Genomic DNA, 14,495 nt, shown 5'->3' with positions numbered 1-14,495 from the left:
TGCAGCAGCCAGGGCAGCAGCAATGCTCTCCTATGTTCTTAAAAGGATCATAACATTCATGACATAAACTGCAGACACAGAACACTGAAATGATCCAAAAAAGAAATTGCTATCAGTGGAAAGGATTTATAAACCACTGGGTCTTATGAGTATAGGAGTAACACAAAAGAGATGAAATCTAGTCTGAAACACAATCCTATAACCAGGAATAAGAAGATTTCAGCTATATAGCTGGGAGGAAGAACTACAAACCAGAGAGTTATCTCTTGAAAGTGACAGAAGAAAAGGAGTTAGATCTATCAGACCAGCACTGGCAGCAAGAGGAACCCAAGAAAAAGGAAGAAGTATTTTTTGTTCAGATGGTAAATTATCCCTTCCGTTAACCAAGATCTGCTTGAAACATCAACATGAATAAATTGTCCATATGTAAGAAAGAACAACAGAAGCTAAGTTAAGAAAAGGTTTTTTCAGGAAACAGGAAGACTAGGGAACATCTTCACTATAGGAAACTCTAAGAATTTAGCTTCTAAATTTATCAAAATAAAACCTGAAATACCATAGGACTGTCTGTAAATGCATAGCATAAACATCCACCAGAACATAGACTAAAGAGCAACACAGTAAACTTGCCACAATTAAAGAAAGTAAGTAATTAGCTGTCAGAGCACAGATGTTAACAACCATGTAGTCATTCAAATTATCAGAAATATTATTATCCTAAAAAGCACCAAAGGGCCTACCAAAATAAAGTCAAGTCCTGTAGAATACATAACTAAAAAGTTTCCCATTTTTTGGGAAACAATGCCTGTAAAGTTCAGTTTAAGGTTCTCTCTAAAAGAAAAAAAAAAATTGTTACTCCTTCAGAGTCCCAGCTAGTAAATCTTGGGAATCAAAATTACCAAATTCAGCATGGCATAAGTAATCAGTCAACCAAACTTCTAACCTTAAATGGGGCAGAAAGAGATAACTGAAGTTTAACTGCAATATAATAACCAAGCAGGTGAAGTCCTGAATTTTCTTTCGTTAATGGACTCCTCTCTCCCCTGTATTTTTTCTACTGACCGTCCAAGTTTCCTGTTTGCTGTGGTAGAAAAGTAAAAACCAATACACAGGCTTTAATCTCCCAAGAAATTGCCTGAATTTATAACATAAGTAAAATAAACTCTCTAAACAATTGAGGTATATTCTACCATCCATTACAACCTTAAATATCAAGTAATTTCAGGTGAGGGTCAGAACCAGGACAATACCTTCCAACAGAAGCAAGACTATTCTTAGTTTGGGGACTGGACTTACAAGCTCATTTTGACAGCAGTTAGTAATTTGAGCAATTTAAGACCTCAACTTCCTGCTCCAAAAGAAATCCAATAAAAGGAAATTTTTGTTTTGGGGGAGATTTGAGTAACATGTTTTGGAGAAGCTTATTGCTTTGTCTTTTAAAAATGCTCCAGTGCTTTTACACAGGTACTGAAAACAAACCTTTAAAGTGTGGAGATTACTGAATGTAACAACAAGTTTATATGTAAAAGATAAGAATGGTATAGTTTATTTCATTTCTGTATCACATTCATTTCTTCTCAGATATGCAAATGGGCTAGAAAAGATTTTTGTTTCATGCTATACACTAATAAAATAAACATAATTTGTAAGAAAAAGGTGGGAGTAGGGTACATTCTGACACTTTAAATGTGCAGCCTGCCAGAACAACCTAGCAAGAGCTGATAAAGTATCACTAGCTAAAGATATCTCTAATGTATTAAGATCTGGAATGTGATAATTCTATTTACATATACTTTGGGATTTCATTTGAGTTCCTTTTCAACAGTAAACATGCAACAGGGCTATGTATCTACAAGGCTGTGGCTCCACTGCAGTTTACACAAAACAGGCCTTTTGTAAAGTCAATTCTACTAGCTAATAAAAGCTATCTACTTTCCGATGTCATTCTAGTGAACAGAACTGGAGCACACAAAATGTTACCATGGCAGCACTTTCTTCCTAAATTTTAAATTAACAAACTCTCACAAAACATACATTATGGCATAAGAATCATCTGTTAGCAAGCAGATATACTTCACTGCTTTGAATCTTACCTAGAAATCTCTGCTTGGGAATTCTTCTCTCCATCAACTGTAAATGGTGATGCTCCAGTTAATAATTCATACATAAGAACACCAACACTCCACCAATCAACAGCCTAGAGAACAACAGTAATTATGTATGTTATGATACACTGAAGTAAAATTGTTAACAAAAGAAGAAACAGAACAATCCATATAGAAAGCAACTAGCATAGGAAGAACCTACCTATATACAACTACAAAGGCAAAATGGGATACAACGAAGCATAAACAAGGTTTAAGGTATTTTCTGTTAAAATTTCCTATTAATTTTATACTGAAGTCTCTCCATTTAGCTTCTTCAAATAATTTCTCAAGCTTTCTACTAACTACTAAATTTTCTTTTGTTTTCCCAACAGAATTAATTTTGATTTTTACCATTGTGATGTGATATGAATTCTAATACACACTCAAAATAACAGAGGAACCTAAGGCTTGCTAAGAAGCAGTGGAACTTGAAATTTTATGAGCTTGAGAATGAAATTAAGGAATGTTCAAAAAGCAGAATTTAAGATCACAGTCCACAGTTTATCCAGGCACCTGAAAATGCTATGAAATCATAGAGTGGTTTGGATTGGAAAGGACCTTAAATTCCACCTTGTTCCAACACTCTGCCATGAAGGACAATATGAAAATCAATGAAACTTCTGCTTTACTTACATTGGCAATATTAATACAATACAGGAAGGCAACTAGTGAAATCCTAACAATTTGTCCACATATTTTACTTGGATTTCCTCCAAAATACACAGAATCTGATGTCTTATCTATTAAGTCAAGAGTATCTAGAAGAACTACCTGCTGAAGTTTCTGTACTGTTACTGATTATCTTTGCAAATAAATAATTCTCAGAGAAAATACCAAAGAATTTCTTCTTGACATGTGTTTTTCCAAAAGAAAAGGAGGATCTGCAGAATCAGAAATCCAAATTTAAAAAAATAAATACTGAAATACTAGAGCAAGTCCTTATGACAAACACTGCAATCATCTAGAAGAGATTATAGATGACAAATATTGATTAATGAGAGCACAGCACACTAAAGCAATCTCGTTTTCTTTTTTTTGTAAGGTCTTTGAGTTGTTAGATATGCAGCAGATATGAAATATACAAAAAAATCTTCTAAAATTACCATGCATGACATTGTGAATGGTAAGGTAGTGAGTGTGTGGTGTAAACAACTAACATAACATACATAACTGCAAAATCTCCCCGTTGATCAGCAAACGGTCACTATCAAATGGAGAAGTTACTCCTTACAGAGCACTGTATGACTCTGCACGACATCTGATGAAAGTATCAGACAGAACCAAAGATAACAGAACAGAGTTTCCTCTTTAACTCAGCAACAAGACTGAATTTTTAAGCTCTGAGAAGCCAGAATCATAATTCAAGGTGACTGAGAAATTAGAGAGATGCTCTGGGGGTGGCATGACTAAACTAGGAGTGCAGGAAAGAGCTTCAATTTGTAAGTTTTTTAAATTCCATTTTTAATAGCAACTGGGCAAGCAGTACAGTAGAAAAAGACAAAGATATTATAGTGGATTCAAGGTAGGTGTGAGACAATGACTAAGTGAAAAGAAAAAGCACACTCTATTTTATGTGTAGTAGAATAATCAGGGAGGTTATTCTGCTCTACTTCAAACTGCCAGATCCCAGCTGTGCCCACTACAGTGCTCCCTAACTGAAGGTAAATTCAGACCAAAGAGACACAGAATGCACAGAGAAGGAAAAGAAAGAACTTTCTCAGGCAAAAGTCAGACTCTTCCAGTTCTTACAGAGGGCTGCTATAAAAGGAACCACAATCAACTACATTCCATGATCCACAACAAAGACAACTCAACTCAGTCTACAGCAAAAAACCACAGAGATCAAACCGTCTCCAAAACTTCCCATTATAGTGAGCAATCAGAATAAGTTACCTAGGAATAGTGCAGAATTATTTTAAAGAGTAGGTTTTTTTGTTTCAAAAATCATCTGTTAATTATTGCTGTCTTGATCTGTTCTATCACTTACTGACACTTTATTGTGCAATAAAACTTGAGTCACAAGCCACACAATTTTACAATATGAGAACACTTATAACATTAATGACCTATCCCATACCTCAATAAGGATAATAGATTTCTATAACGTCCAGTTTAAAATGCATATCAGAATTAGCCACAAACCATTTTCCACTCTGAACTAGTTTTTTATGCAAAGGCAAATAAGTGTTAACTATGTCCCACAGCATATTTAGAAAAATTTTGAACAGAACACAAATAAGCCTCAATATCTTTATAAATATACCTTTTACTTCAGATCAGAAGAGGAAAATACATCAACATAAAATTGAAGACACAGGAAACAATCTATCTTAGGACGACCTTAAATAACAGATTCTTATTTTATGTCATATTTTACAAAAACCCCTGAAGATGAGCAATATGTTGACTGAAGAATTAGTTTATTTTCAGTAATAAACTTAGAACATACCTTATCATGTCCTGTGTCTCCCCCTCTTACAATATCTGGAGCCATATATTCTATTGTTCCACAGAAGGAATATGCTCTCTCATTCTAGGAAAAAAAGAATTACATCAAACAATTATATTATACAAATAATATGGGATAGATATGGCTAACAGTTCCGAGATGCTGGCAGCAATTCTTCTCCAAATAGCTCAGAACTGCTAGCTAAATAATATTCCATCATTCCATCATTTGTAGTGACGTATCACATAATGCTACAGAATATTTAGTCTTCTATGAAAAAATAAAATGTCATAAGTTTGTGTTGCAGTCTAAGATAAGCACACAAAAATTAATCTACTAATATTTAGAAAAACTCTCCCATAAGTCTAAATGATCTACACGTTTCAGAACTTCGCAAGATTCCCCAACTAACACAGATATACATTTTGAAGGCTGCAATACCAATACTCTAGATAACAAATGAAACTTTTCATTAAAAAGGGAATTACTTGTAAGATGTACAATTTGACTAAATTGGATACAAGATCCTTTGAGTTCCCCATATTTAGGAATTCATTATGACCTCTAGAAAAGTTGTTTTCTCTCGCAACAAACACATATATAAGAAACAACATTCTCTCAAGAAGAGACTTGGAGAGAGACAAGACAGAGAAGGGGAAAGGCAGACAGTGTTGTAAATTTAATTTTATTCTATACACTGAATTATTCTCTTGTTCAAAACTAAGCTGCTTTCACAGGCATGTATAATTGTTCCCTGGTAGCCATTTACCTTTGAGGTCAACATGAGGTCATGCTGTACCTTGCTAATGACGAAAGCACATGTGTTTGGGCCATGCAACATTGTTCCTCCCTTATCCTTCATGCTTCTAGCATTTTGGGGAGAGATCCTGATAGGTCCTTTAAAGAAGAGTGTTCAAAAAAGCAAATATTTCAAAAGTCAGGTTTTACATTTGTAGATTCAGGTTTGGAGTTTAAAACAGGTGCTATATAAGAGACTACACTAATGAGAAGAAGCTTCTAAAAGTAGAAATAGTGCTCTGTGCTACCCTAAGGCATAAAAATTAAACAGTCCAGCAGCATATTATTAAACTGTATTTCTTAAAATACATATACTGTGACTGGTTTTTTGGGGTAAAATTCTGAGTTCTGAATAGTTAAAAGGCCTCATTTTGTTTAAGTATTAACTTGAAATATTAACTTCTGAGACAAAACCATATAATAATGAGCTTTTCATGATTCCACTTTCTTTTGACACAACTATTGTTTCTGTTTGATAATCTTTTCTAGTACCTGTTATCTTAAAGAAATATAGTGTGATAGAAAGCACAAACAAAGAAAAATGTCAGAAATTCCTAGCCCTCCATCAGAATCTAAACCTATTCAATCTCTGTTCTTTTTTCCTTCAGCTGGGAGGGTAGGAGGGAGGGAGGGAGGAAGAAGGGTGAAAAGGAAAAGGAAGGGGAGTGGAAAACACAGAAAGAAACTGCTCTTTTCACTTGCTACCTCTCCAAAGAGTAAAGATAATGCAGCCAAAGTGAGATATCAAGACAACTGTCTGAAAGGAAAGTACTCTGACTTCAACTATAGATTGACACAGATTCACCTTCATAAGATGCTGTAGAATGTTCTGACTTCAAAACAGCTGAAGTCAAAATCCAGATACTTCTTTGTTAGAAACCTTTGTTTATGCTGTGGTTTATTAAGTTATAAGCTTCATCAATTACATCTAGCTGTTACTTGAACTCAGGTTTTAGAGTATGAAGTTTCTTTAGGCACACTTAGGTAAATCTGTCACTGTTAAATATGCCTCTTCCAGGCAGTCACTAATAGTTCCTGCTGTTATGCACTACACGTGGGTTTGCAACCATTTTCAAAGAATGTTATCTCCAATAACAGTTTTATTTTCTGTCATTTTCTGGTCTCCTGGGTACATGAGAGACATGGATATAGCAGAGAGCATCCAGCAAAGAACCATAAATATGATTAAGGGAACCTATGAGAAAAGGCTGATAAAGCTGGGACTGTTTCACCTGAAGAGGTAAACCTGACAGCTCAGGGAGATTTCATCAATGTACAAAAATGCCTGAAGAAAGCGTGCAAAAAAAGAGGGAGCAAGGCTCTTTTCAGTGGTGCCCAGTGACAGGACCAGAGGAGGAAACACCTTTTTACTGTGACTGAGCACTGGCTCACAGGCTGGCCATGAAGGTTGGGGAGTATCTCTCCTTGGAGATGTTCAAAAGGCTTCTTCTGGGCAACCAGCTCTAGGTAACTGTATTTGTGCCAAGAATTGGGCAAGCTGACTTCCAGCAATCCCTTCCACTCTGTGATTCTGTCACAAAATGCCACTGTAAACTGTATTTCAACATTCATTTTGAAACCACAGCCAAGTCTTATTTTGTACGCCCTCCAAATTTACATTTCATTCAACTGCATAACATAAATCCAAATTCCAAAAGCCACATTATTAACACTTCCATGTTATGAGATGTAAGACAAGAAAGGATATTCTTAAAAAACAACTGAAATTGGATTACCTACAGGTGAATGCTCACTGAACATGCACATCTTGCAAATACTTGAACTTAAGAATTTTTTTGTCTTTGAAACTACCTGAAAAATGTAGAAAGCATTTCTCCTCAAAGACAGAGAGGTCTTATGCTTTCAGTTATCTAATGACCTCCTTCAACAAATATGAAAAAAGCACATTAACAGCAACAAAAAAGCAAAAGGATCAAACTCCATTTTGCTGCAGAGACTAATCACATTCACCATGTCTACAGGAAAGGCCTGACTGATGGAGAAACAGTCACTACCGCCACAAAAGGATGTACGTCCTGTAGAGGACATCCTAGCTTACAATAATACAAATTCAATTTCATATTTTTTACAACATATGCAAGGGTAGCTCTGACAGTTATTAAGTCTCGCAACTGCTCAAAGTTGCCTTTCTTCCTTTGTGAAAGGTACTTCAAAGTTCCAGCCTGCATCAATTAGAGCCTCTCTGGGCTCTATCAGTAGTGTTCTGCACCCCATTAGAAAGAAAAGATACACCAACATTTCTAGAATACAGAAATCAGTTATCATCATTGCTCCTTTTTTGTACAGGTGTGAGTTTATGTAATCAGTCCTGAAAGTCATAACTTGCAGCTTTGCTACAAGCATAAACAGTGAAAACTTTCCCAGGATACCAATGTCAGGGCCCTGAGCTTATCAACAGGCTCCACAACATCTTTCACCAATCCTGGGTGTTAAGGCATCTTCACTTAAGACCAATTCTGACAAAATGCAGAGTGACCCGTGTAGAAGCTCATCGAGGGCCTCTTCCACTTCCAGCTGGGAGCCGGAGTTCAGGCTCCTGCATCAGCTGTGCTGTAGCTAAGTCTGTACTTGGCTGGGTATCTTGCTGATGCCGATCCATCAAATTCAAATCCTGACTTGTCCTCAAGCCTCTCTCCTCACAACAGACTTTTCTGATAACCACTGGACTGTTGCCCAAGCCTGTTTTTCTGGCACTAAACTTCTTCTGATCTTCTTGCACCACTGGTCAGTGAGCACATAGATCCATACTTGCTGTGGTCACCCTTGGCTCACACTAATGCAGGGAGCAGTCTCCCCATTGTGCTGCTTCCTGACAAAGCAGGAAGAACCTAACCCAGAATCACAGTTCCTCCAGGAACAGCTTACAGGACTGAAGAATTTAGGTAGTTGAAGAGTTCAGCAGTATTACACAGAATATCTCATTTATTAGCTATCAGCAAACTGGCCACAAGCTACTGATCAAGTATTAGAGCTCCCTTGGTAAGCTTAAAAAGAAAACCAGGACCATAGGATCAATCAAAAGAACATTATCATAACTGAGAATTAGTTGTAATATGTAAAGGCCACATAGCAGGGGTTGTTCTAACAAGCTGCCCTGCTGAATGGATTTTGCATTTCAGGGAAATCACAAGTAAAGACTGAAAAGCCTGAATTCTTGGCAGAAATAGGATCTGTACCTTCAGCAAGCCTTAGGGGTGATCCTACCTCATAGATAGTTACCTCAAAAATAAAAATGCACCAAGGAAAAAACTAATTTCCATAGAAATTATATCTGTGACATCTTTCACTGTCACTTAATAGCCCAGAATAACAATAATTACAGTCTTAATTCAGGAAGACATATGAAAATTGACAGAGAGACCTCTCACAGTTCAAAGATGTGATATAGGTTTAAAATGGGGGGGGGGGGAGAGGAATCTTGCTTTAACAAGGTCCTTGCCATACTGATTGGTTTCCTCTTTTTATTCACCTTTTTTTTTTAAGTTTCAATTATTTTGGGAAACTTATTGGTGATAATATCCAGATTTAACCCTGAATAATTAAGCTGTCCATACTAGAAAGTATTACTTCAACCAAAGAGTCTATCAGCTGAAGACTGTTGCTTCTGTAGCTGTAAACTCCTATTCACAACCAAAACTATGTTATTCCTCATTTGTCTCCTGCAAAGGTCAAAGACAGGCAAAAAACAGTTCAGTGGTACACTAGTTAGACTGCTCTGCTGCATATAACAAAATCATAATGAAGGCTGTAAGATAAAAATGAAAGTTGATAGACGAGGGCAAGAATGGTTGCAATAGGGCAGATCAAGGTCCACTAGTTTGCAATGTCATCACATGAAGAATTTTTTGAAGAGGACAGGGAAATTAACTGAACATCCTCTCCTGGTGGCTGTTCCAGCTGGAAGAAGCCAGTTAAGTCAAAATACCGTATTGGTTACTATGCCTCTTGCCACAGCTAGACTAATGATTTCTGCTTCCAAAACACACATGGAACAATGCTACTGAATTTTTTAAGCAAGAATGAGATTTGCCTGCCAGCAGATACCATCAGAACAGGCAATTAAAGGGGACAGCAAGGGCAGCTAAACCTTGAACTGCATTAAGCATGAAATCTGCGACCTCTACCTCTGTCACCCCAGAACAAAAGCCAAGGGAAGGCCACACTTTCATCTAATGTCAAGTGGAGATTCAAGAACTCTTTTCACAGACTTTTAAAATACCTGTGTTTGCTTTCACAGTGCAGTTCAATTGCAAATCTACAAGCAATTATTTAAACCAGTTGCTGATATTGGATTTTAAAGCAAACAACTAAGAGTAAAGAAAACAAAAGTCCCAATTCTGCAGACAAGAAAAAAATCCAGAAACAAATTCTTGTCTGGGAGGAATGCAAGTATGTACCACTGTCAACTTGGATGAACATTTTATACTAGGTTCTTCTCAAAATCATTGTCTTTTTGAGAAGAGAGAGGCAGTAGTATCAAGAAAGAACAGCATACAAAGCAAAACCTGAAAACTCATATTTCTTCAAACATAAGCAAAATTGTAAGATATGGAAGAGTACTAATTCTGGGAAGAATTCTGCTAGCTGTTACTACAAGCCTTCAATAGTTAATTTTTTCTTTTAATGAAGAAAATCATATAGAACATGTCATTTAAATATCTATAGCTTCAGAGAGATCCAGATGTAATAGGTAAAATAGTGGACAATTTTGCTCCAATGCAATCCATCTGGTTCTAAATTCATTTACATTTGGCTGTGAATCTCTGGTCACTTAAGTTTTTCAAAGTTTTTCACCTGGCTGACCAAGTTTCATGGAAGTAAGGTATTATTCACAGTTATTCAAAAGAAAAAAATCTGTGACAAGAATGGATTAATGACAATGGGAGTGTTTGCCCTCAGAAAATTACTTTTTTCCCTTCAAAAACAGAATCAGAATTTTTCTGAGTTGACTAGCAACCTAATATCCAATAGAAGATTGGATAACAGACTACTTAACACAGATGATGTTTCCCTTCAAAACAGCTTTCTTTTTTTGTTTTAATGGTATATTACAATAAGAAAAGAGCATCCTTGAAGTAGTCATTGTAAGAAATCATGATCTTTCTTGCAAAAATTCTTAACAGGACTTTAATATTTTGACATCAAAATCTGGAGAGAAACTACTTTATGCTCTGGTCCTCTGCATTACTGGTCCATGCTGGAAAAGCACAATCTTCATTGTGATAAGCACTGAAAAGGGAAACCTCTTGAGTAAAGGCTCAGTCAACTCACTGATGACCTGGTTTGCAATTAAATTAGTCCAGCTCAGTGATGTGCCTTTAGAGTGTTTAATATGTTCTTATTATTCATTTTCAGGACATTTAAACTAAGCCAACTGAAGTACACCAAACAAAGCAAAAAGTTTTTGCTACTATTTCATTTATTTTTCCAAAACTAATTATCCAGACAGATCTATAACCAATGTTAACTTCTGTGGACTAATTTCACTATTCAGTTTACTCTGACTTTTTTCTCTTTAAAGAGATGTAAACCTACTTCTTATAATTGTTTCTTATGTTGACATCACTGAACAATCCTTTAACTAAAACACAAGCATATGTAGCAAGTCATCTAAAGCATAGATAATTTTACTCATTTTTGCAAGAGATTGCTCAGTGTTGGAGGATGCACTGTCTAATTGCAATGATAAGACATTATCACTTTAATTGGACAATTATAAAGGGTCTTTTAAAGTTAAATGCATAACTAATCTACAAGGTCACTACAGTTCCTAAAGCATTAAATGAGTCAAGTCGTAGTCACTTCCTTCTGTTCTGAACTACCTTTAAACTGCACTAAGAATGTGCACAAATCTCTTCCTAGTTCATCTACCAAAACCCATAGTGGACTAGCCTCCAATCAGTTTTCCTCCAATGGAATGTGCTTTAAAATACTTAAAAATAATACTACTTTTCTTTCCAGAACAGAATGTTCACTCTATCATCAAATAAATGAAAACAAAATTCAATAGTGAAAAGCATTTGAGTTATAACTAAATTTGCAACTCTCATCAAGAGATTTTCAGATGAAGAAACAACAATGTATAGGAATCATTCATTCTACACATCAGATAGAAGTACACAGACATCCACCCAACTGTCTTAGGCTTCAATTCAACCATCCCTCATACTGAATACCCATTTTTATTTACCCATTTTACTAAGGCATGTGTATGCTCACAGACACACTGTTTGAAGACTGACAACATTCAGTATTTACTATCTATTTTTTTAAACTTCATTAAGCAAACACAAAAGCTTCAGAAAAAAACTTAAGCTAATGCAGAAGACGTGTACCAATGCAGAATTGAGCAATTCACTACACTCTGGAAGAAAGTGTTCTTCACCGGATTTAATTAAGAAGAAAAACAATTGCATGGTCAAATAGATCATTTTCGCAGTAATTCAATGCATGTGTTCATATTATTTTGCTTAAGAGAGAGATCTCCATGTATACTAAAATAAGATTGTAAAAGGACTTTGAAAAATGAAGTAGCACTTTAGCAATACACATCAAAATTAAGACCAGACCTGATGATTAGGTTAAACTGACATTGACCAAATCAAAACAAGTCCAGCATAGAAGTGGAGCTATTAATGAGTTAAAAAGATATAAGCTACAAGTCCACCAGACAAAGATAACACACAAATACGATGGAAAAAGACCCCAAAACAACAACTTAAGAGTTCAGGGGTTTTTAAAGATAAATGTATTACAAGACCTGAGAAAACAAAAAAGAAAAAACAAACAAACAAAAAAGCCCCACTGAAGTGATTTCACTTGTGCAATGAACAAAATAGCGCTGTAGAAGTTTCAATTTCTACCAATTCTCTGTGTCCCCAATAATAACTTATATTAGTGTCACATGCAAATGTACTTTGAGACCCAGTTAGACAAACACTAGACTGAGATGCATGAAAACATCAGGACTTTTGTCCTGATGTATTTTTTACCCCAATTTTGTTTACAATTCAATTGAGATTTAAAAATCACATACACTAGCCTTAAATTCATCACAGGATTAAGGATGCAAATGCCATAAAAAGCAATACTGAATCTCTTACCTAATCCCATTATTTGGTTAGGCTAGTAAAACTGTAGGTCTTCATGAGCTTTTAAATAAAGTTTGTATCAAAAGTAATTTCATATTTAAATACCTTACGATACTGACCTACCCTATGTGAAAATTCCTTTTTATTGAACTACTTTATCCCAGTCAGGTAATTTCTTCTTTTTGCATGTAAGTAAGAGCATATTGCTTCATTTTAAAGAAAAACAAAGGCAACATCACTGTTGATTCAGTTGTAAAAGACAAATTTCAGGTTTCAGCAAAGCAATACCATAAAATACTTTCAAGCTCTTAAAGCTGCCCTTCTTTAACTGGGATGTTTAATTCTCACATGCTATTTTCACATGATAACTAAAACAGAGAGAACACTTGACAATGCACTCTTCACACATGCTTCAGTAGCAGCATGGCAGAAATCAATAGGTTTCTGTTTTTCTACAAGTCACAGGCATTTGCTTCCTTTCACTCAAACAGTGCTTAAGGAAAAGCAGCTTCCCACCTCCCCACTGCAGAACAGTCAATCTGCTGTAATTATTTACTTATTGTAGTCCTGTTTGATTCATTAGGTGCCCAGGTGTGTGGAAATCTTTAACAGTCATCAGATTATAGCAGAGATAATGAAAATACTGAATCATGATGTTTTCTAGCAAGCATCACTAACTACAAAACTATCCAAACTTCATAAATACATGATGAAGTGTTTCTCTCTAATAAGAACTCTAAATATAGAGCACATCTCTACTATGACAATTTTTATCCCTTTTTAATAACCTAAATAAAACTTGTGTCAGATAATCAGTCCAAAGAGAAGGTTACTAGAATAAACTCCACTTGCGTAAGCATGCATTTCTAATGGCAAAAGTCTTGCAAGAAGCAGGTGGACCAGGAAAGACATGTGAAGAAAGGGAGACAAATGAAAGTACACTGCTTTGACTAAACTGCAAATGCTACACCTTTATCTGACTTACACAGCTGTAATTTTATTTAGAAGTGTTACCCTAGTGAGCATGAAAACAGTATACAGGCAAATTCTACCTGCTGTAAGTACACTGGTTCAGAAGTGTAAGTTAAGTATCTATTGTAATGATTTTTAAGTGCTCTAGTAGTAGGTTGAATATCTACAAAAAATACCATATGAAATGTCAATTTCTATGTGTAAATAGGTCATTTTAATCATGTTTAAATTCAGTAGTTAAATTGCAATAGCACAGATGAAAACTTAAGTCAAATGCAGACAATTTCTTAGATTTTGAAAGCAAACAACACAATTGCAATTACTTTTCTTGTTAAAAGAAACATGAGAACTGTTGAGATTTTTTACAGGGAGAACAAATATAAAATGTGAAAGAGAATAAAAGAAAAAATATAGTTAAATGAACACACTTATATACTGAAAACAGAATGGATTAGAGTCAGAAGAACCAACATTAAATTTCCAAGGAGCAAGATGGCTTTATTTAATGACTGGAGAAAGAAGAATCCAATTCAGAGTGTGGATAAAGCAAACATATCTCTGATGCCTATCTAAGTTCTCCTGTTTCCTTGCACTGCTTGTAAATGATGTGCCTAAGGTGAGCACAGATGAGATGTGCTTCTTAAAAAAACCTGGTTTGAGACTTAAAGGTTCTGATTCATTCTAACATTGCTAACACAGTGAAGATTTAGGCTTTGTTCAGCTCTGGATCAGAGGCTGGGGTACTGCTCCTTTTCTCACCCCTCAGTACCTGACTCTGTCTCTGGTGCCTAGCACAGCTCTTCTCACAGCTCTACAGGTGCCACTCTCTCTAGCCACACCTTTCACTATCATTGTTTCCTGATGAAAACTGCATCTCTCTGCACTTATTCTCTGGCACTGCTGTGGCAATCTGCTGCTAATCCCTTCTCACACCAGTGGAACTTCCTCTTGCTTTTGTGCTGTAACTTAGAAGGAATATACTGACATTATCTCTATTACTTCCCTGCTTCAGAAAGT

The 14,495-nt window shown here is 35.7% G+C and overlaps 1 protein-coding gene across 4 annotated transcripts in view; it reads right to left on the bottom strand.

Moving 5' to 3' along the window:
- The window catches only part of RPS6KA5 (ribosomal protein S6 kinase A5), a 67,625-nt gene that overhangs the window by 25,136 nt on the left and 27,994 nt on the right, over positions 1 to 14,495 (bottom strand). For 2 of the 4 annotated variants that reach the window (XM_071426611.1, XM_071426614.1), the window contains exons 6-7: positions 4,597 to 4,680; positions 2,094 to 2,197 (exon numbers count right to left, since the gene is read on the bottom strand). In XM_071426611.1, coding sequence (XP_071282712.1) covers positions 2,094 to 2,197; positions 4,597 to 4,680 — 188 coding nt within the window. Of the gene's footprint in view, positions 1 to 2,093; positions 2,198 to 4,596; positions 4,681 to 5,365; positions 5,494 to 14,495 lie in introns of all 4 variants that reach the window. The other 2 variants (XM_071426612.1, XM_071426613.1) reach the window with 2 other exon arrangements.

This window comes from Agelaius tricolor, unplaced genomic scaffold (assembly GCF_023055355.1).
Source record: "Agelaius tricolor isolate 1412-34295 unplaced genomic scaffold, bAgeTri1.0.p SCAF_5, whole genome shotgun sequence".
Taxonomy (NCBI): domain Eukaryota; kingdom Metazoa; phylum Chordata; class Aves; order Passeriformes; family Icteridae; genus Agelaius; species Agelaius tricolor.
The sequence above is the reverse complement of the archived record's forward strand: the minus strand, read 5'-3'. Positions and strand labels throughout refer to the sequence as shown.